This window comes from Petaurus breviceps, unplaced genomic scaffold, assembly GCF_028583685.1.
Source record: "Petaurus breviceps papuanus isolate PSGF00001 unplaced genomic scaffold, PetGlider_PUasm1.0 90681, whole genome shotgun sequence".
Classification (NCBI taxonomy): domain Eukaryota; kingdom Metazoa; phylum Chordata; class Mammalia; order Diprotodontia; family Petauridae; genus Petaurus; species Petaurus breviceps.
Genome location: NW_027187307.1, coordinates 4876040 through 4899900, shown reverse-complemented (window position 1 = coordinate 4899900; position 23861 = coordinate 4876040). Strand labels below are relative to the sequence as shown.

General features: G+C 43.4%; 1 protein-coding gene across 9 annotated transcripts in view; it reads right to left on the bottom strand.

The window, feature by feature from the left end:
- Positions 1-23861, bottom strand: part of TAF7L (TATA-box binding protein associated factor 7 like) — a 30239-nt gene that overhangs the window by 3008 nt on the left and 3370 nt on the right. For 4 of the 9 annotated variants that reach the window (XM_069065247.1, XM_069065240.1, XM_069065241.1 and 1 more), the window contains 11 exons: positions 22870-22943; positions 21583-21661; positions 20185-20318; positions 15781-15907; positions 15423-15480; positions 14014-14093; positions 13549-13662; positions 13024-13212; positions 12808-12920; positions 10417-10476; positions 2482-2567 (listed from right to left, as the gene is read on the bottom strand). In XM_069065247.1, the coding sequence (XP_068921348.1) occupies positions 2484-2567; positions 10417-10476; positions 12808-12920; positions 13024-13212; positions 13549-13662; positions 14014-14093; positions 15423-15480; positions 15781-15907; positions 20185-20318; positions 21583-21661; positions 22870-22935 (1104 nt within the window). In that variant the 5' untranslated portion in view covers positions 22936-22943 and the 3' untranslated portion in view covers positions 2482-2483. Of the gene's footprint in view, positions 1-2481; positions 2568-3961; positions 6987-10416; positions 10477-12807; positions 12921-13023; positions 13213-13548; positions 13663-14013; positions 14094-15421; positions 15481-15780; positions 15908-20184; positions 20319-21582; positions 21662-22869; positions 22944-23861 lie in introns of those variants that run through there. The other 5 variants (XM_069065248.1, XM_069065246.1, XM_069065243.1 and 2 more) reach the window with 4 other exon arrangements.

Genomic DNA, 23861 nt, shown 5'->3' with positions numbered 1-23861 from the left:
GGGGATGCAGAGACAGATAATAACTGAACCCATAGGACTGATGAGGCCACTAAGGGGAGTGAAAGTGTAGAGAGAAGCGGACTCAGCACAGGGTCTCAAGGTACACTGTGCTAGGTGGACAGAAGACAGAAGATGCAAAGGGGCCACATCTTCTGAGTAAGTGCCACAGAAGCCAAAGGAGAAAAAGAGAATCCAGATGGAAGGGGTGGTTGGCCAAAAGCAATCCTTCAGAGAGGTCAAGGAGAATGAGGAATGAGAGAAAGCTGATGGACTTAGAAGTTACACTGATCACTGAAACCTCACTGAAAGTCATTTCAGGCCAGCAAGTACAGGACACCAGAATACAAAGGGCAAAATGAAAGGTGAAAATGAAAAAAAGAAAGCAAAAAAAAGGAGACAATGAGTTTAGGTGCCACCTTCTAAATATCTGTCTGTGAAAGGGATGGTAGACTGGGGATGACAGGGGTGAATTAAAGTTTTTTAAGGATGGTGGAGACCTGGAAATTTTTATAGGCAGTAGGAAGGATTCAATGGATGAGGCGAGAATGAAGATGAGAGGTGGAAGACAATCAAAAGGGAAAGTTCTGGGAAGGTGATGAAGACAAGGATGCAAGGGTTGGCACTGATAAAGAAGAGGGCATTCTGCCTCAGAAACTGAAGATAAGCAGATATGGAGAGCCAAGATAGAGAGGGTGTGAGGCATAGAATAGAGAAGATGAAGGTCGTGATGGATGGCACTTATTTTCAAGTGCCACACTCTGCTAAGGGAGAACTGTGGTGTAAAGGGACTGGAGGAGGGTTTAGAAGAGAAAGTTTAGAATAGCCACTGGGGGCACTGCGATCGTTAATTATGGAAGAATAAGAGGACTGCTGTGCAGCAGCAAGGCAATTTTTTTTCTTCACATCATGGTTAACTCCTAGTGATGTCCCCTCCCCTCAAAAAAGACCCCCCCCCAACCCTACCCACAAATATGTAAACTTTGGTGTGGTTTTCCTAAGTAGTATTGAGGATTCTGTGAGTAGGAGCAGAAGAGGACAGGAAGGGGATCCTGGGGGAGGGGGATGGCGAGGCTGTTGTTGGTAGAACATAAGCCATCACAGAATAAGAGGGAAAGGGATTCAAAGGTAGATGGCAGAGTACTGTTGAACTGGTTAAGATTGTGACAACAGAGAGAGATAAGTAAAGGACAAGTTTAGGAATGAGGCAGCAGAGCAGGAAGGTTATAATTAAAGAAGGATTTCAGAAAGAACGGGGGAGGGGGGGTGACAAGATCTAGAATATAGATCAGCTCGATCATCCTGGGGGTGGTTTGAAGAAGCAGATTATGGGGCTTGAGGAAACAGATGAACTGAGAAGCCAAGATTTCTGAAGCTATTACCTCAAGTCTAAGAGCAGGGAATGGGATGGAGAGAAAGACTATGAACCAAGTACTTAACTCCTTGGGAGAGGGAGAAAGAATGTCCCAGAGGCCAGAGCACTACACATCTAGACCAGGAAATATAAAGGGATGGAGTAATACTCCATGAAGGAGAAAGAAGTTCTTGAGAAACAATAGCAGAGACAGTTTGGAGATAGCAGTGTGAAGCAAGGGATATGCTGCTGCCACCTCCTCCTCCTCTTCCCAGTCCTGGGCAAGAGGGTGTCAGGGGAGGGGCGGCCAGGTGGCTCAGCGAGTAAGAGCACCGGCTCCAGTGTCGGGATGACCTGGGGATCGAATCCGGGCTCAGATACTCAGCACCACACCCAGAAACGACTGGCCGTGTAACCTTGAGCAAGTTACTTAACCCCAATTGCTTAAAAAAAAGAGGGTGTCAGGGGAGCCCCCAGTCCTAGGGAGGGTGTAGCAAGGGAAATAACCACTTCCAGATGAGCCACATTTCCATCAGTGGCAGAAGATGGAAAGAGGAAAGTGTGTGATGGAAAGATTGAGAATGAAGTGGTTTCTTTTTACCAGAAAGAGGGCCCCAGAGGGCATGATGGAATAAGAAGGCTGAGCAGGGTATAGGGCAGTGGAGGACTAGGGCTCAGGCTGATAAGGCTGAGAGCATGGGGAGATCTAGCAAGGGGATGAGACTTTCATGGCAGTTGACAGCAACTTGGAAACACAGGAATAAAAGACTTGGGAGTTTGTATGACACAGAACCAACTGAATAAAGGGTCCAAACTCCAAGGGCTTGTAATGGCTGACCAGGGGATCAGTTTGGGGTCAGGAATGGCAGCTTCCCCAGCTGGTCACACCAAATGCTATGGAAGGAGGGCTGTAGGCCTCAGGTTCTTAGCCATCTAGGTCAAGAAACATATACCATTCAGGTCTCCCAGGCTAGAGTTAAGCCAGTGTGGGTCTTGGCCCCACAGTTTCATTATGCTAAAATGGTGGAAGATAAATCCCAGCCAAAACTTAGTACCAACATAAGTGCCTACAAACATAGATTCCCTAGTAGTGCCTTTGAGGCTCAGGATTTAAAAAGAAGTAGACTTGCCTCTAGCGCTTCTTGCCCCTCGAGCCACGGGATTTGGAATGACCTTTGCTCCCCTTCTTCAAAGGCATTTTACTGCCTTGGGCTTCCTGAAGATCACAGGATTACAGATTTAGAATTGGAAGGAACTTGAGAGATTATTCAATTCAATCCTTCATTTAACATATGGAACCTTTTTCTGGAGCCCCAAGGAGATTATGTCACTTGTCCAACCTAGTAAGTGGCAAAGCAGGGCCTCCATTCGGCTCCGTGTGACTCCAAATACGGCCCTTTGTCCACTGTACCACCTTGCTTCTCAATTTCTACAGTGCCTTATGTTATACAAAGTACTTTACATACAATATCTTATTGGATCACTTTCACACCCCATGATTGATCTTTTTGGCCCTCCAGATCAAACTGCTAGAATCCTGTGAATTGCAGATCCTGGCTATAATGGACTAGAGAAGTATGTCACCTTTTACATCTTTGTTGTTACAGAAAAGTTGCCACTAGGAAACAACTTTCTTCAAAAAAAAAAAAGTTAGCGTGCATTTCTAATGATCAGTCATAATCAGGAATGCAATCTCGAAGTCAAGTTCTACAGAAGTGAAGGTTAACAGGGGTGAACCAGTTAGGGTGGAGCTTAGCCCAACAGTTATTTTAAAAATGTTTATGTAGTGTTTACTGAGTGCCAGGCACTGCCTGGCTAATAATGCTAGTAACAGCTAACATTTATACAGTGCTATGTGCCTTGATCCTCACAATAACCCTGTGAGGTAGGTGCTATTATCACCCCATTTTAGAGATGAGGAAGCTGAGGCAAAAAGTTGTCTCTAAGGACAAGGACAGACTCTTGAGTTGGACTGCTTACCCATTTCTGAGACTCTGGTGGCAGCAATGGCAGATGGCAACTGGGTCTTCAGCCATATCCCCAGACACCAAGGAATGAGATATTTCCATAAAATAGTGCCCTTCTCTCAGTTTCATAGGCCTTTCCAGGACAGGCCTTTGAGCACTTTAACTAATCAGAATTTCTAATGGACCTAGTTGGGATCTTCCAGAGATTCCAGATCCCCCATGAGTGTAGGCCCCCTAGTGCTTCTAGCCCCCTAAGGCTCTGCACATTTTAACTCAGTGAGTGCTGATGGACAAAGGCCACCTACTCTTCATCAATTCTTAACAGTGTGACTGTGCTGCCCTGTTGGCAGGCAAATCTCTAAGAGTGGGCAAAGAAGCCTATTTCATTGACCCTGTAGAGTCCAGCATAAAATGAAGTGCAGGGAGACAGCTTTTGTTCTGTTATATGTGTACATGTCTTGATTCAAAAAACCCCAGCACATTTCTGGTTTCCACATTGGTAAGTAGCACTTGTTTTTACAGAATGAAGGTGAGTCACTCCAAGGCCAATACTAATGATCTTGACATCTCTTTTCTAAAACTGAATTGAGACCTAGAGCAACGGGAAGATGGATGCTGGAGGAGGAAACAGCAAAGCTTTGAGTTCAGTTTTTTCTTTTAAGTTTTATTGATGCCTTTTATTTTTACACCAGTCATTTCACAATATGCCACCCCCCCACCGTCCACCCTAACAATGACACAAAAGAACAATTATGCAACTCCAGCACAACCACATCTGAGAGTGTACACAGCATGCCACACCAGCAGTCTTCAGCTTCTTTATGGAAAAGAATGTTTCATCATGTGGGCTTTGGGAACATGCTTGGTCTTTTCAATTCATCAGAGTTCAGTTGGTTTTTAGCATTTTAAAAAAATTCTATTATTGCTGTTCTGGTCTGTATCAGTTCAGGAGTCTTCCAAAGTTCTTTGAATTTCTCAGGCAATAGCATTCCATTCCTATACCAGTTTGATTGGTCACTCCCTAATTTCTGGGCACCCATTTTGTTTCTGGTTTGCTTTTTTGCTACTATAAATGCTATTGATATTTTGGTATCTATGGGGACTTTGTCATTGACTTCCTTGGGGCATATAAGCAACAGTGGGACTGTTGAGTGACAGCATTTTTCACACATAATTCCAAATTGTTTTCTAGGATCGCTGAACCAATCTACACCTTACCCAATGGTGTAATACGCGTCTGACTTCTAGCAACCCTTCCAATATTAACTATTTTTCACTCTTTAACGTCTTTGCTACTTCACTAGATACGAGAAACCTCAGAATCATTAGTGATTCTGAACTTTTTTTCACATAGTTATTGATAATTTCTCATCCTTCTTTTGAAAGCTATTTGTACATATCCTTTGAGCACTTCTCAATGGAATGGCTTTGGGTTCTGTTCTGCCAGAAAGTGCATCATTTGCAGAAAGGACTTTGCCTTGCTCACAGGGATTTCAGCATTACACTTTCTCTTCCCTTAAAGATGACTGGACCTGTCCCTAGCTGACCCCTGAAAGCGGGTGGTATGAACTGAGACGATAAGGCACTTTGACCTTAATGAGCTTCCCAGGATCCATGGGGACACTAGTCTTTTGATTGGCAGCAGTCACCAGCTACTCCAAACCTGCCGTGAAGGCCTATAGATCAAAACAGATGTGCTGAGGGCCCCGGGAACTTCTGCTCTCCCATCAGCACAGGGACACTTTTAGCTCTCTAGAAAGGATTCCCACAGTTCCCATACCCCAAAAGTACATGAGGAAGAAGAATGTTATTATGGGATCTAGTCAGGACTTCCTGATTTTTCCTTGCTTTGAAGAGAGAGCAATTCTCAATAACCAAAATAAGATATTGGTCAGGTCTTATATTTGAAATAGGTCCAAAAGTATTCCAGCTTTATTCTTGTATTGCACATAAATTCCTCCGTTCCAGAAAACGGGAGAATATTCTTCACAGGGGGCTCTCCAGAACCTTTGAAAAACAAAGGCAGCCCATGAGTCTGCTGGTGCTGTCTCTTGTTGGCACCTCAGCTATGTAACAGTGGGCACTGGGTAGAAGCTAAAAGCTTACAAGGTGTATACATAACCTAAAGTTACAGACAAAAAGGAAACACGCGTACCACTTATGTACAAATGAATTCTTCCCCTTCTTAAACTTTACAAGGTTTTCACTTCTGGCCAAGACAGGACAAGACAGAGACTATGAAGAATACAGAGCTATACTAGTAAGGAGGGCTGCTGGACAGTGTGATAGCAGAGCACATAAGGAAGTGTCCTCCATGACGTGAGTCTGCTCAACAAGGATGATGGACAGCCTCCACATTCACTCAGCCAGGAACGTCCATGGGGGCCACTCTCCAATGGCGCGTCATGGTGTTCTGACAGCTGTGTTGGTAGGTCCTATGCCAAGATGGAAAAGCTTCTGGTAATGGCAGGTTCTGGTCTGCATGTTTGGGATCCAAGGACCAAGTTCCATGCTGCTCTATACATAGGAAGCCCGAGAAATCCTCTTTCTGATGCTTAAGAATCAGATCCAATTCCTCTCAAGATGATTTGTGACAGTAGCAAAACTGGAACCCCCTTTTAAAATCCTTTTTCTATCTGCTCCCATTCCCCAATCTTGTCTGATTAATTTGAGAACTGCCTAGTCCATTAGGAAGTAATCAGAAGAACTTTCCTTCTTCTACTGCGGCTCCAACCTAACTCAAAGGTTTGCTGTTTTTGTGCCTCAAATGCTTCAAGTACTCTCTTCCTGGGATAGCCCCCACTAAAGGAAAGGGGTCCCATTCTTCACCACAAGATTTCCAAAACCATTTGAAAAAGCACTAGTTGAGAAATTTTCCAGAAAGCACAACAGATACTGACAGACCTTCATATCAAAGTATATGACAAACCCAGGTGGGGATGGGGAGGAATGACAGAAGTCACAATTCTCCTCTGATGGAAGTGGTTTTGTTCTGTAGGTTCAACCTAAGGACAACAGCTCCTTATTGGCCTTCTCAGGTGCTGTGCCTCAATGACACCAAGTTCTAGGGTTTTCTAAAACCCGCCAGGGCAGTGGTATCAGCAGGCATGAATTGCTGCAAATTCATCACCGCTCTTTCCTGAGCTGGCACCCAGCACACTGTATATGACTTGCCCTCCTTCACATGGGAGAGAATAAAAACAGATCCAAACATCTGCCGAGTCTCCAGGCTCAAATCTCTTTGGATAATATGGCTGAGTCCTCTGATGGTCCCACAGAACAGAAAGCTGAGCAGTTCTAAAAGTAACAGGTCAAAGCCAGCAGCAGAAGTGGGCTGGAGTGACCAGGCTATAGTGCCTAGCCCACTAATCCCAGGACTTCACTGCAAGCTGGGCCCTGGCACCCAGTATCTTCTACTTAGCAGTGCTGATGTTTCCAGGAAAGCAAAAGGGTGATGCAAAGACAGAAACAGGATGAATTCAACAAGCAACAGAAACACAGTGAGATGTGAATGCAGTCACATTTCCACCTCCATGTTCTCCCCAGCCCAGGGGAGGCACCCAAAGTCTGCATGCAAGATGCTTGCCAGAGTGAAGATGACAGGGAACTAAGCCAAGCTGCCCTTACTTCTCCAGGAGCGAATCCAGCTGTTCCTGCAAGGAGCTGAGCTGCAAGGGGAGAGGTGAAGAAACATTTCATCTGTAAATCTAGGCACACTTACATGATGCAGAACTCAGGCTTGCAGGAAACAAAAAGAACAATTAGCATTTGGCATTTATATGGTGTCTTTCATTCCTCACCAGGGCAGCTCCAAAATGCTGCAATAACCCCAGGGAGAACATTGCCCTTGATTCCAGAAAGCACGGAAAAGCAAGTTTCCAAAGGCGGCAGTGAAGCTGCTAGGAGGGATGCCCAGGAAGACCATACTCTGTGTAGGGAAAGAAGAGATGGGCCAGTGGCAGCCACGGCGCCAAACCAGGGGCTGACAGTCAACAAGGGGCCTATGCCGTGTCTCACCGCTCACACTGGGGGGAGCACGGACAACAGGGAAAGGTCCTGCCTGCTACATCTGACTCGCCATTAGCTTAGAATGGAGGGCCTTCTTTTTCTGTGTTGGTATTTACATTTTTTTAGGTTTTGACTTTATTACATAAACGTATCAGCAGTGCTAGTAAGAGCTCACAATGATATGGTACTTAGGGTTTGCAAAATGCTTTATGTGACAGAAGCTTGTTTGAGCCTCACAACATCCCTGTGAGGTAGGTGCCACTATTATCCCCGATGTACAAATGAAGCGAGGCTAAGGGACTCATCTAGAGTCACGTCTGAGGTGGCACTCGAAGACAGCTCCTCCTGAATCTGTCACCAACTCTAGCTACTACGCCATGCTGACCCAGGAACCAAGAGCACCGCCTTTGAGATGAGGACTACTGAAAATATTCTTCTTTTGTTTTTTTGCCTTTTGGCGGGCAATTGGGGTTAAGTAACCTGCCCAAGGTTACACGGCTAGTATTTTGTGTAGGTGTTAAGTGTCTGAGGCCGGAACCGAACTCAGGTCCCCCTGACTCTGGGGCCGGCGCTTTACTCACTGTGCCACCTAGCCGCCCCTGAAAATATTCTCTAACATCCTTAGACCTACTGGCGACTCTGACCCTACGACATTCAAGTGGGGTGACATACATGCCCACTACCGGGGAGGTACCCACTGGGGGGAGCACAGACCCATATCTCAATGCCACGCAGTGGCCATAACACTGAGCTGCGGCTTTCCTCCACTCCGGGTCCCCAGATGGGGAGTTCCTCCACGGTTCCGTCCTTGATCTCTTTCACATCCCCATGTACTCACCCTTCATCACTTCTACGCAGACAACTCCAAAACCTGGATCTTCAGGCTCTTCCCTTCTCCTGAACTCCAGCTCCTAATTACAAAGCTGGCTAACCAGCTCAACCTGGCATGACAGAATCTCCCTCTCAACACATCCAAAACAATTGCTTTCTCCCCTCCCCAAAGCAGCTAGGCCCCCTTCTTCTTTCTGCCAATGGGGCCAGCCCCTCCTAGGCACACAGGCTTGAGGCTTGGGTGTCTACCTCCAGGACTAACCCCCTGTGCTTTACTTCTGCACAACCACCTGCCCAGCACCATGACCTCAAGCTTTGGGAGAACTCTTCTGTACATTTCCTTCTTCCCATTCCCTACTAGTTCAGGTCTGCCTCTTAACTAGTCTCTCCTCCTTCAGATCCTTCCCTTCTAATCTGATAGGAACACTTTGGCTAAACTGGGTATCCTAAAGCTTATTTCAACATGCCAGTGCCCTCCCTGCTCTGAAGCTTCCAAAGCCTCCCAAGTGCCTAGAGAATTCAGTCCAAACTCCAGTCAGGCATATTGTGACTCTGACCGATATATCCCTGCAGCCTTGTCTCCCACTACTCCCCAACACACACACCAGACACAGGCCTGACCCCGGAGTGACTTTCCCTCCATCGCTGTGTGTCCAAACGCGACTACTACTGCTACCACTACCCCCACCCCCCTCCTCCTCCTCCTTTCTCCGTCAATGTAACCGTAATCCACTGGCCTTCTAGGCCAAGTTCAAATGCCATTCCCTTCAAGAAGCTAGTGTGTCTCCTTACTTGCTTTTTTGGTTGTAAACAATTTCCCTTGAGTGAAAGTACTACCAGAAAAGGCTGACTCCTTCAAGGCCACTAAGAAGCTCTCCCAAGCAGCCCTAGCACTCCAGGGAGCTTAATCTCTTTCCTTCTCTGGAGACCTTGTTGCACTTGACTTCTTTAATCCAATCCAACAAACATTTATTAAGTATTTACTACCTACAAGACACTTCGAAGTGCTGTGGATATGGATGGAAACACAACAGACCCTGCCCTTGAGGAGTTTACATGGGGGGGGGGGGAGGAATATATTTAAACAGATCTATGAGGGAGAGAATACTAACAACTAAAGGGCTCAAGAAAGGCTTCCTATAGGTCAGGGGTTCTTCACCTGGGATAGATGTCCAGGGGTCTGTGAACTTGGATGGGAAAAAAGTTACATCTTTACTTCAATATAACTGGTTTCTTTTACAATCTGAAGTATTTTATGATTCATTTAAAACCATGATTGTGAGACGGGACCCACAGGCTTCCACGGATCACCAAAGGGGCCCATGACACAAAAAGGGGAAGACCCCCTGCTCTAGGTCATGGCACTTGAGTTGAATGTGGAATGAAACTCAAGATGCTAAGAGGCAGAGAGGAGGGGCAAAGCACCCCAAGCATGGGACACAGACTCTGCAGAGGGAAAGAGGTGGGAAAGAAAATGCTCAGTTTGGCCAGTTTGGCTGAACCAAGGAATGTGTGAAGGAGAGCATTATGAAATCAATCTGGAAAAGTATTTTGGAGGCAAACTCTGAAAGGCTTTAACTGCCAAAGGGAGGAGTCTGTATTTTATTCAAGAGGCAACAGTGAGACAAGCAAACTCTTGAGTAGGGGAGTCACATGGTCAGACCCGTCCTTGAGGAGAATTATTTTGGCAGCTGTGTGGAGGGCAGCTTCAAGAGATGAGTGCAGCAGGGAGACAAATTAAGAGGTCATTGAAACAGTCTAGGAAAACTGTGATAAGGACCTAAATTAGGCCAGTGGTCTTGTGAGAGGAAAGGAGAGAGATGAAAGGTATTGTGGAGATAGAAATGACAAGACTTTGCACCTGACTAGGGGTACTTAAACCTGGGGAGAGAGAGCTGTGTGACTTGATGAATTCTTTAAGATCCATAGGACATGGGTACAAACCCCCCACTGGGTAGCAAAAGCCAGTCTACACCCAAGAATTCATCCTTGCCAGGTCTACACAGCACTTTTTCAAACTGCCACAGCAGTGCAAGGACACAGCTTCATGGGAAAATAGGCAGTAGGCCTTTTCCACATGGTGACTTGTTCCACACTGGCCACCACTGACACTCCTTCCCTTTCTGCCATCTTACTCAGGGAGGATCTGGCCACTGCTGTTCGTGCCCATTCCAATGGGGACAGACAGTCAAAACGAGATGGAGAGCAATGGCGGCTCTGGTGGAGGTTCCCTTCTTGGTCTGCAGAGCATCTCCTTACCTGCTGCTGCTCTTGTTCTTCCTGCTGTTTGAGTTCATCCAGCACAGCCTGAAGACGGTTCTGGAAAATTAAGTCATGGAAGCAATGAATGCCAGGCCTCATCGATGAAGAGACAATAACCAAGTAAGACAAAGGGCTCTTCAAGCAGTGGGTATAACAAAAGCTCTCTCTTTCCATCAAGTTCGTGTTTTTAAACCACACTCCCCACTGGAGCTCTGCACCACTTTCCTCTGAACACCCTACAAAACAATCCCTTTTTCCTCTAAATGAATGGTTACAGAATGCCTTCAGATAAACTATTAACCCTTTTCTAATGGGGCATCAGAGCCACTGTGATCCTTTGGCTACCTCAAACCTTGAAATAAAATGGACAGAGTTTAACTGGAATTCCTATGCTGTCTCATCCAGGCCCTTCATCATGGCCAAATACTATCATTCTTAAGGAATATTATTAAGCAGTGGATTTCAAAGTGTGGTCTGGGAAGCCCTGCAGGACCTTGAGAGCCATTTTCATAATAATACTAAGATTTTTCATTTCTAATAGGGTCATCAGTAGACATAAACTCATAAAACAAAAGCTCTTTTGGGGAGAGGGCCCTCAATGATTCTTATGTGTGTAAAGGGGTTATGAAACCAAAAAGTTTGAGAACCACACTTAAAAAGCTACAGTAATAACAAAAATTACCTTAATCTGCATAATATTTCCCACATCATAGTAGAGTGGATAGAAAGCCCTACTTCTGACGTATATACTAGATGTATAGCCCCAGTTGAGTCACTTAATCTCTCAGCGCTCTGGGCAGCAATCTGGTCTGCAGAGAAGGTTCGATTCAATCCTGGTAGAGGGAGATCCCTCACCCAGGAGCTTCCCCTACCAATGAAATCACAAATCCATTCTGTCACTATCTCTGTCCTTTCACATACATGATCTCTAAACAAGGGCAGCAGCCCAAATCTGTCACACACTATGAGCAGCTGCTCCTCTGACCAACCAAAGGACACAGCCTCACCAAAGATGAAATTGGCAAGGACTTTTCCATCTGTCCCCATTTCAGGTAGGAGATGGCCTGGAAGCCTCCTCTAACTCAGAGATAATGTATTTCAATAACAAATTTTCCTGTCATTGAGTTCATCAAGAAACTTGCTAAGCATGTCAGAACAGAAAGCAAATTGCTCACCTTTGCTCAAGCATGCAACAGAAGACAGTTAAAAAAATAAACTCAATTCTTGGTTCCCTTAATGTATACAATGGATGCCAAGAGAAGAAAATGGCACATACAGGCATTTAAAAAAACACAACAGTCATCTTCTTTTCAAAAGGTAAATAAATGGAAACTGACTGAGAATCAGGATTCTTAAATTAAAGCTAAATCATTTCTGACTAACCCCTGCTTTTTAGATTCATATATGGTGTTTAACACAAATACACTTTAAGCCAGTTGGCTCCTTCCCCCAAAGTGGTCACTGTACACGTTCAAAATGATTTGCTAGATTTTAGGTGTGCTCCCATTATAAAGAAAAAGATGGAGGGTGGATAGGAGCCTGAAGGGCAGATTTCAGAGTGAAATGGAGTTAATGTTGCCTAGAAGTGATATAGAAGGAAACACAGAGATCAGAGTCAGGAATGGGAACTAATCTGAGGAGAACAAAATTACTAGGGGAAGAAATCTCTATTCAATATACAGGATGCCAATGACTTGAAGAGAATTGGTCCCCAAAACTAGGAGATTCCTTTCACAACCACAGCTGGGAGACAAGGAATAGAAGTGATTATTAAAGACAAAAGAGACCTTTTAGACCAGGTAAAATGAAAAAGCTTTTGCACAGAATAAATGAAAGCAGAATAAGAGAAGCAGCTACTAAGTGGGGGAAAATAAAGAACTAGAAACAGAGCAAATGTTCTAAGCTGCGGAATGAATGAACAAATCGTGGTTTCGGAAATGTAAAGGAATATTACTGTGTAGTAAAGAATGACAAATTTCTGTGACTATGAATTTGAGGACTTCAGAGAAATATGGGAAGATCCATGTGAACTAACGCAGAACCCCAAAAACATACACCATGACAACAAAGGAAGCTAAGCTGAGTAAATGAAAAACCAGCAATGACCAAGGAGAACAGGCCTGAAATATACATCCGAGGGAACACGGAGCAGAGAGGAGAGAGAAGGGACAGGAGAAAGCATCATTAATCTGGAAAAGGGGTTTATTTCCAGCAATGCCTTGTGACGTGTGCAATTTTTCTAAAGGAGAGAGCATGGCTTCAATTCAATTCAACAATTTTCAAGAGCTACTCTTTGAAAAGGTGCTGGGTAAACAAAAGCAAAACAGAGGAGTTCCTGCCGTCCCGAGGAGCTGAACTTGTGGGGGAGGAGATGGTCACATGGCTCACCTTGAGGGCCAGGTTTTCCACTCTGAAGATGAGGTCCTCCTGGCGCTTTGCTCTCTCCCGAGTCTCTCGGTGCTTTCCCTTCATCGCATCAATCTGCTTCCGGAGTCCTGCAACTAAGAGAAAGTTGTTTCTCCTCAGTCTATCCTTTGTCAGTGACACCCTGTGACCACAACCTGCTCATCATCTGTTCCAAGGTGCCCGAGTCCTGGGACTCACCAAGGTGATTTGCTTTCCCATCTTCTTGGCGCTGCTCACCAGATTCATCAAGGGCGCTTTGTGATGGTCTCTCCAGGTCCTCCTCGGTGTCAATGATGTTTATATCTTCATCGTCATGGTGATCTTGGTCATCGTCATCGTCACTGCTGCTGCTAATGTCATTAAATATCTCTCGCAGCTCATCATGTTCTGTTAGTTTGAAACACGAGGAAACAACAAATAATATAGTACTTAAGTACCTCCCACTAGTGTGTAAACTGCAGTGCCGAGTGGGAGAGTGAGAGACTCCCAAACAGGAGGTGGGACCAGGAAACACTGAAAAGTCCCCTCTGTACATTAAGTAATCAAGGGTGGGAGAGAAATGAGAATCCTAAGCCTGAAGCAAAGAGCCAGGCACCAAAGGGTGAAGGGAGGCTTCGGACTCTGCAAATGAGAGCCTGCAAGTATAAGGAAGCTGCTTAGCCGCCAAATCGTCCAAAGCCCCTCTCCAGCAAAGTCGGAGCTCCGCCTAAGGTCATGCAATACCTGATGAGCTGTGGCCCTGCTTAAGGCTACTCATTCCTGGAGAGACATCCAGGCTGGTCAGGGAACCATGGTTATCTGTGTCCTTGGTCTCATCTTCAACAATGATCTCCCATCCTGAAAACGGGTTCAGTTAAGGAAAAAACAAGAGAAGTACAAGGTCTCTGAAGAGTCTCTTAAGGTCTAACCTCTGCCCAATTGTGCCTAGATACTTAGTATAGCAAAGGGCCTTGAGAGTGGTTAATGGAGGCCCTGTATTAACAGAAAAACAAATCTGATTACCTGGGTTTCAGCTAGCTAAAAGAAAACATGGCCACTGTATGTCTTTATGAGAGGTATACCTGGGTTTGAACCGACTGGTCTTGCCATACCATCTTAGTAAATGCCTTTAATAAAGGCTAACTGAAGAAAACAAGTCTGAAGGCCCAGAGCCTCTCAGGCTTCAGGATTTTAGACAGAAAAGGATACGGGTACTGACAGCTTCAGCATCTGTACTCAGCAGTCTCTTCACTTCCTTTTCCACATCTGGAGATTCAATGTACTGAGCCAGAGGAGACAAAAGAACAGTAACAGCATTAAATGCCCTGTGGCTGGCAGGGATGAGCCTGCTATTGCGGGCAAAGTCATCAGAACGAGCAGCATTCTTCAGCTGCAAGAAAAGAAGCCTTTTTGCCGGCACCTGGGCTTGTACAGGATATGGGAACTTTCCTCCATAGAACAAATGACTTAGGGGGCTTTGTTTTTTTTTTTTTTTTTTACCATTTTAAGACTTTATGGCAGAGTTTACTCTAAGGACTCTTCCTTTAAATTCTAGTCATTAAATATTTTCACTGACTTTGCAGTAATAGCCTGCATCCATTATTAGCTATTGAGAAAAGAACTGGCTTGTTATTCAGCCATTTCAGTTGGGCCCAACTCTCTGTGAATCCTTCAGGGGTTTTCTTGGCAAAGATGCCAGAGTGCTTTGCCATTTCCTTCACCAGCACATTTTATAGATGAGGAAACTGAGGCAAACAGGGTTAAGTGATTTGCCCAGGTCATACAGCTAGGAAGTGTCTGAGGCTGGATCTGAACTCAAGAAGAGAAGTCTTCCTGCCTCCAGACCTGGCACTCTATCCACTGCACCATCCAGCTGCCCATCTTCGTTATTAGCAATTCTTATTTGCACTTTCCCCCTTGAATCTTATCTCAAGCAATTATCTCCAGAATAACCAAGGTGTCAAGCCACAAATTGAAATCAGGACTTCCAAAGGAAGACTCAGTAATAGCAAACAACTGTCTAGAAAACAGAGACCTGATTTCCTGATATTGCCTTTACATACTTGTAACAATTGCCTTTGCAATAAATAGCTACGAGACAGAAAGAAACAGATTACAAAGGTCACTGACAAATGGAACATTTTCCCTAGGAGTTATTTGAAAGACCTAAAATGGTGAAGCCATTTTTCAGTGAGACAAACTGTGTGGAAGACTTATAGAAGCAATTATTCTGTCCCCAGCTTACTGAATTCAAATGAACTATGAACTCATGCCGAAACAATGAACAAACAATATTATACAGCATCTCGCTCCAACTCTGAAGCCTGTGCGATTACTTTTTTGGGGGGAAGATTAACGAATTATCCTTTTGTTCTTTAGCAGGTTATCAGTGGTCTCCTTAAGAATTTACAAGGATGAGGCAGTTGACAATAGGGTGTAGTCAGTGTACTGATGCTATGCTCAGTCCAGGACTGTGAGCCCAGGCTGTGGTGCCTCCCATTTAGAAACCTCACAGTCCAAAGTGTTACCTCACAAATAAGTTCTTGACACCTTTTCCCATCTTCATGCTCCAAGGCCACTTGGCAGAGAAATGAATATCTATGTAGTGAGAACTTACCTTCTTCTTGGCTGTTTTCCGGAACCTTCTCTTTCTGACATTCTTCAGTGGCAGAGTGACTAAAACAAAACAAAGTGACATGTATCAGCCTGATTGCTGGTTAAACAAGAGTCTAAACAGATTTGATAAAAAGAAAATTCATCCTATGGAACCTGAGAAGTGACACAGGCTGATTATGAAGTCATAGCACTTGGCAGAAGATGCCAATGGGAAGCCACAGGTCCAAGCTCAGGCCCTTTTTAAACTCTGGCTAGGAAGCTAAATGGGCTTAAGCTTAGGGCACATGTCTGAGTCACCACTAAGTAGGATTCAGTAGATGTAACAAGGAGGCCAGGGCAAGAAAAAGGTTTCTCACTTACTGCCATGGTTCCAGATGAATTTCTTCTCTCTGTCCTTATCTTTTTTTTTATTTAATTGTGGATCATTAGTGGCAGCTGGTTCTTCCAGAGGTGGATAAAGATCACCATCCACAGTACTTACAAGCATCTATAAACAGTACCCCCCCCCAAAAAAAAAATCAGAAAAGCTGTTTTGGGGCTCTATGACTCAGATGTTAGGTGCTGATTTTAACAATGGACAGCCACCCTTAACACCAAAAAGGCACCTAAATGTAAAATGTTACATTAAAAAAAAGTAGAGGAAAATGAAAAAGAGGTACCTTTTACAGGGAAGAATTCTTAAACAAGCAAGGTAGAGGTGATCATAAAAGATGAAATAGAAGATTTCCATTATATAAAATTTTGAAAGTTTTTTCATGAACAAAATCAATACAACTAGCATAAGAGGAGAAACTGTCAATTAAGGAAAATTAACTGAATCAAATATCATTGATAAAAATCTGGTATCCAACTTATATATGGAATTAACCAAGAGCCATTCCCTCCAATAGAGACCAAAGGATATAAACATTTATCCAAAAAAATTGCAAAATATTAATAACCATATGGAAGATTGCTCCAAATCATTAATAATTTGGTTCAATGAACATTTATTAAGTACCTACTACATGCTAGGTACTGTGGTGCTAAACAAGAGACACAAAAAAGACAAGAACTAAGCCACCCTTGACCTAAAGGAATTTATATTCTTTTGGAAGGAAGCAACATGTGAAAAGAAAACTAAATACAAAATATATTCAAAATAATTTCGAAGGGGAAGGCATTAACTACTGGCAGAGAACAGACAGACTTTCTACAGGAGATGGCAGTTGAGCTCTGCTTTTGCTAGAGGCCCCTTCAAATATCACCACAGTGATTCACTTCTTAGCATCTCCTGTGTGCTTCCTATGACCTTCTTATAACGAGTCTCCTAACTGCCATCCTTTCTCTGAGGAATGTAAATGAATTGCTATTGCTTGCCATAAAACAAATCTACAGGTATGCACACATTTTTACATAGCTCTCTTAATAACTGGGACCTTCCCCCATGATAGGACCTTTGTGTATTGGAAGTTTATTTCCCACTCCTCTACAGAATATGAGCTTAACACTCACATGCAGAATCCCAAAGCACACCCAGCAGAGCTCTTTGGTTCTCACTTGAAAGAACAATCCAAGGCCATTCTCCAGGTACTGGCCAAAAGTCCTTGGGAACACTCACACCCGAATTAATTGGCTGTTTTCCTGTATCCCTATGTAGCTTTAGTTGCTTTTTTTATTTCTATTCTTTCACTGCCAAAACCAGCAGAGAAAGTCTCCCTGGCTCCCCTTATGGCGTTAGAGGTAAATATCTACTTGGGCCCACACAGACCCACAGTACTTAGGATCACAGATAAGACTCTCCACATCTCTCTTATCAGCTGAACTCAAGTAAACAAAGGAACATTCTGATCCTACATTGTCACTTCATCAAATGAAGATCCCAAACCATAGATCTGGAAATCCTAGAACCTCCCAAAAGGAGAAAGCAACTCTTAATATGTGTCAAAAGAGAAAAACTGGGAAGCCATCATCGAAGCTGTCTTCCCACTCCTCCAAACAGAATGGAGATTTGAGGGATCACGATACACATCCCCCCAATCTCTAATAAACAGAAGGTGGACTCTAAAATGGGGGGTTTCTCCTTTCCTTTCCCCAGTTCGGATGTTGAGTTGTCACAAAATCATTCATTTGGAATGATCCTTTGAGGCCTATGTAGGAACTGAAATGAATGGGAGAAACTGATTAAGCCCTCTCATTTCAAAACTTCTTCAACTCACATAAGGCTGTAGTTTCTCAAATGGCTGCAGTGGGTTTTGAAGGGAGCTATGGATTCTATATGGTAGAGGTGGGAAGGAAGCACATTCTAGGCATGGAGTAATGCCTGGGGAATAGCAAGGCCAGCTTGTCTGGGATGCAAAGCATGTGAAGGAAAAGAAAATGAAATAAGCTTGGAAGGGTAGTCGGGAGGCAGACTATGAAAGGTTTCAAAAGCCAGCTTTATACTTTATCCTAGAAGGAAGGAGTCACTAAAATTTCTCAAGGAATGATAATGTGCTTTAGGAATATCAATTTGTGAAACTTAATGCTATAAAACGGAAATGTCCAAGCTTGGCCCCAGAGATATGAGAAGGCACCTCTCCCTCTCTTCTTTGCAGAGAGGTGAATGGGGCAATGGGTGTGGGCTAACAATAATAATAGCTAGCATTTAAGGTTTGCAAAGCACTTTCCAGATGTCATCTCCTCTGGAACACTTCAGCTAATGTCAGGTGCTGACAAAATCAGAGAGCTTATTGTACAGAGGGAAGAAAGTCCAGGAGAAAACTTTCAGGGCCACCACCCACATAAGGGGTGAGATAAGGACATGGTTCAAAACAAAGGAAACTGAGAAGGAATGGCCAGGAGATGAGCCAGGAGAGAGCAGTGTCCTGAAAACTGAGGGAGGAAAGTATGTGTGGGAGGAAAGTATGTGTGGGAGGACAGTGTGTGTGGGAGGTCAGCGTGGCCAATAACATCAAATGCTGCAGGGAGGTCAAAAAGAAGAAAAAGCCTTCAGTTTCAGCAATAACTTTGGTTATTATGGTATTATATGGTAACCTTGTTATTATATGGTAACCTTGGGGAGAAGTTTTAGCTGAGCAATGAGAATAGAAGCCATATTGCAAGGAGATGATGGGGTGGCTGTAAGAAAGTGGGGGCAATGAGTATAAATGGTTTTTTCTAGGAATCTGAAAAGGATGATAGCTTGAGGGGATTGTAGGTCAAGTGACAGTTTTTAAAATATGGAGAGGAATGTTTGTAAGTAATAAGAAAGGAATCAGCAGATAGCAGAGACTGCATCTTCCTCTAAGACTAGAGCAAAGGGGGCAGCTAGGTGGTGCAGTGAGTAGAGCACCAGCCCTGGAGTCAGGAGGACCTGAGTTGAAATCCAGCCTCAGACACTTAACACAAAAACTAGCTGTGTGACCTTGGGCAAGTCCCTTAACCCCAACTGCCCTCCAAAAAGCAAAAAAAAAAAAAAAGGTAAGACTAGAGCAAAGGAAGAGAGAATAGAGGATGTTGTTGAAATGATCTGGAGCAAGGAGGGAGTTCACAATTGATAAGAGAAATATAAACTGAAACAACTTTGAAGATTCACCTTGTACCTAGCAAACAGAAAAGATGCCAAAAGACTTAAATAATCAATGCTACAGAGACTGGAGTGAGATAGGCACATTCAATCAATTCAGAACTTTGTCAGAAAAATGATTATATCCCCTTTGACCTAGAAACCCCCTACTGGTCACAGCCTTAAGGGCATAAAACACCAAGACACAAAAGTGTAATATAGGCCAAAATAGTCACAACGGCTCTTCTTGAAATAGCATTTATTAAACATCTTTGTGCAAGGTACAGAATTAAGTGCTAGAAACAAAGTGAGTGCCCACTGAATAGCTGAACAAGCTGGTATCTGAATGTAAAGAAATATTACTGTGCTGTAAGAAATGACAAAAGATTTCAGAGACATGAACTGAAGCAGAATGAAGCCAGCACAACCAGGAAAACAACATACACAATGACTACAAGAATGTGAACAAAAAGAATAACAAAATAAAGCTAATCTTTTGTGGTTATAGAGAAATTTTGGCCCCTGAGAAGAGATGAAACGTACGGGGGGGAGGGAAACAGGGCCAGTTGAGATAGAATGCTGTACAAGCTCTCAGATGTGACCATGGCAACTGACCTTGCTTAACTGTTTTTCTGTTACAAGGAAAAGCTCACCAGAGGGTGTGGGGGCATATATCCAGAAATGACTGGGTATGTGAAAATAAAAGGCAGCAGTAAAGCTTTCTAAAAGGTCAGAGAGCAATGCATTTGGCATTTTACTGCAGTCACTTTGCCATGAAGCAGTACTACAAATATAGAATCTAGCAAAAGACTTTTTGGAGCTAGAGTACTTACCACTGCAGAGGAGGAAGTATGTTGGAAAACAGATCCCAGCATTTTGATTTACAAAGAAAACAAGAAATCAACAGCAGAGATGATGAATTAAGAACCAGTCTATACCTCTATGGTCAACTGCGGGTTGCTTCGGCAGAAGGAGCCAGAGAAGATCCCAGCTGCTCCTATTAATGAATCACTACAAATTACAAACAGGAGGTTCAACACTCCCCAGGCTGTTTACATGACAAGAGGTAATGGTAATGAACAGTTAAGTCTCAAAACACCAAAATGAAGTATGAAATTTCATCCTTGTGTCTTTAGCCTAGAAATCAGTGATAGTAAGGAGTCATTCCCCAAATACAATGGAATACCTGGAAGATGTGAAAACTAGTGGGTATCAGGAAAAGACCAGTCTATCCATACCTGGCAAATATCCGCAGTCTTGTAAAAGGTTTTATTATCAATGGTTTTCAAGCTGTCAATAACGCAGGGCAGGTCAACCAGCTTAGAGGCTAATGGGACACCATCCACACGCACAATTCCATGACGTCCATCAGCTAAGGACAAATAAACAAAAGCTTAAGCCTGACATCCTTTCAATGAACTGTAAGTCTCCTAGGGTCACAATAATGAGGACCTGCATAGTAACAAGGTACATGCACTGTAATTGAGAAATATACCATTTCTTTTAACAGTAAAGGTGTTAACAGCTGTTATGTGACCATTAACCTCTGCAGGGAAATGCCAGGTGACATGGTGTTCACAACTTCAAACTTTGCTAGGGCTTGCTGAATTTCCCAATTCATGTTTGAGGACTGAATAGCTTGGTGAAGTTGTGGTTTTCTGTGGGAAATTTTATATGAACATAAATGCTGTATTTTTGTGTTAGTCTAAGCAGTATATTCTACTCATTCAAACTAGTCTTCGGAAACATTCATATTCTAGATATAGACTACCACAGAGTTTTTTGAAATTAGAATATTGATCACTGCAGGGGAGATCATTGTAGATGTGTACTTCATAGGAAGGGAAAAAAGCTGTGCTTCTCGAATGGTGCTTAGTGCCCACAGTTGCAGGTTTGATCTCCAGTCCTGTCATGGAGAAAACTCATCCACAGTTTGGGATCTTATTTCCCCAAAGCATGCAAATAGCAAGAGAAACTTTTGTCCAGACTGTGTGAACAGCTCAGAGAAACATCACCCATTACTGAAAGCACACTTCCTCCCAATGGGGGGGTCTGAAAGGTTATCTTTATAAACAAAGGCCAGCATTTGTTATTCCCCTGGATAGTGAGGAACCAAGAAGGCTGGATATCAGACAGGAGACAGTAAGTATTATGTGTCTGATCTCTTGGGAACCAACCTCCGGGCACTCCCACAGGTACAGTGTACATAGGCACACACCTGTAGTTTTTAGCTTGTGTTGCTCTCTGGATGGTTTCAGAGAAACCTAGAAAGACACTTATGAGTGAAATGAGCGAATCCAGGAGAATAATGAACAAACCCAGCAACAGCAATACTAACTGCAGTGCTAACATACACCCACCCCAGGGACAGAGAGAGGGCTGAGGAGCTGAAGAGAACAGAGCGAAGCAAAGCTTTTCTGGACATGGCCAATGTGGGAATTTGCTCTGTCTGACTTCAATGTTTGTAACAGATCTTATTTTTTCATGCTTTCCCAATGGTGGTATAGGGGAAGAGGGAGGGAAAAAATGCTAACCGGAAAGTAAAATAAAATTGAGTTTAAAAAAAAATAAGAAAGACATTGCCCATTCACTTATAAGGGACAGAAGGGACCATGAAGAAGATATTCACTACTTACGATGTAATTCAATGCTTAATTTGTCTTTCAGGCTGACATTTCCAGACTGTATTGCCCTTCTCACAGTAGAAGCATATTCCTGAAAAGAAAAAAAAAACTTGTAAGACTGGTTATATGTGGTCACATGCATACCAGATGGAAGAAGAGATAGGCCAGGGAAATTCTGCTCTTAAATCCAACCTTCAACCAGTTTCTGAACAGACACATAGAGACAGCAACTACTTGGCATTCTACAGAGACATTTTATCAGGATATCTAAGTCAACCCAGGTTGACTTAGATTAACTTAGGTTGATCCTTATTCCTGGAGCTCCAAATAAGGGACTCTTCTCTCTCCTAGGCTCTAGGCTTTCCCCACTGACTCTCAGCTAACTGCTAAAAGTTGGGGGATGGAGGGGGGGTGTCTGATCTGCAAATATTCTAGGTACACAAAACTACCTCAATCTGGGAAAAGACTTTGTTTTTTCCACTGAAGGGCAATTTATACCCAAGGGCTGAAATATGTGCCATTTCCCATTAGATGCCACTTTTCTGGTTCATTTCAAAGTTCAAATCCAGATATCAAGGGGTCAAGAGGCCCTAAAACAGTATTCAAAAGAACTGTTCTTTCCAATCCTAGAGGGCATCCAGGCTTCAATAGCACAACATACTTTAACATTCATGGAGGTGCACACTACTAATTCAACTCTCAACCTCTTTATAGGTACATGAGCATTCTAAAACAAAACAAGTTTGGTGTCTAACTAAAAAAGGCCTACCAACTGTAGCATAACAGGGTGACACAGAAAGAGTAAAGTATTTAGTCACAGGGCCTGGGTCTGAGACACAGTATTAACCACTTAAACACTTGGGTAACCTTGGGTAACACACTTGGCTTCTCTAGTTCACTCATCTAAAAAACGGGAGAGCCAAACCAGAAGGTCTCTAGTACTAGAGTACTTTTAGCTCTAAACTTATGATTCAATTCAATAAAGATTTATTTCCTATAATGTATCAGGTACCATGGTAGGGAGTGAAGACATGAAGACCATATGGGAGTTAATGGGAGTCTATTCAAGATTAATATTATTTGAAAAAACAGGTCTCAAAAGTAAATAGCCAGGAACAAGGGAAAAGAGAACTTCAATGAACCAGATACACAGTTAAATGTCGTTAAATTCGGGTCCTTAATCACCAATATCCTCTTAAATAATATCTTTATTCTTATCAACTGACAACCAAACGGAGTCCTCGTGGGCGAGAGTCTGTCTAAGGTAACGGTGTGAGCTGAGCCTCCGGGGTTCCTTACCGGAGGCAGACGCAGTATGAACTGGCTCTCCAGCTCGGGGGGAGGGTCCTCTTTGTTCTTGCTCATCTTTTGTTCTTGAGTTCCAAGGAGGAAAAGACAAAATCACAAACAGTCAGTGAGCATCCATTTTGTCTCCTTCAACTGTTCACTAAAGATGATTTCTCCAAACAGAAATTGTTTTATATGCACTTCAATGAGTACCAATGCCAGCATGAAATGGATATGGCTAGAAACACTTCATTTCATCCCCACCTCTTCTCTCTAAGCAAGATAGCTAGGTAGCCCAATGGATAGAGCACTGAGCCCCGAGTCAGGAAGACTCATCTTCCTCAGCTGAAATCTGGCCTCAGATATTTCCTGGGTACGTGACCTTGGGCAAGTCACTGAACCCTGTTTGCCTATTTCCTCATGTGTAAAATGAGCCGGAGAAGAAGATAGCAAACCACTCTAGTGTCTTTGCCAGGAAACCCCCAAATTGGGTCAAAAAGAGTCAGACACATCTGAAACAAGTGAATAACACTCTTCTTTAAATGAAAACTACACTTTTAAGGAGAATTTACGTTACACAATACAATTTCTCTCAAAACCAACGATATATTTCATAAAGTAAAAGCTACCAACAACGACATTCTATATTCTCCTGCAAAGAATTAATAGTCCAATACCAGAAAAGTTTTATCACACTAAGGAAACTACTTATGTTCTGCAAGAATCACAGACAAAAAGGGAAATAAACTGAGGACTGCAGTCAATACCAAAAGCCCTTGGAATAATTAGTGGTCTATGATGCTCCTCTGGGTTAAAACAAGGTTAGCATTTATTTGGAGGACAGGTAGCTTCTTGTGACTGTGACTCCACAACTAGTCTATGTCTACCAGGCCTACTTCACCTTGTGAGATGCTGGAGGCTATGAGTCAATTCTTGTGAAGCAGCACCATCAACCTCTCTGCCTTCTAAGCTAATAATAACTAATGGTGAGTCTGAAGTTTGCT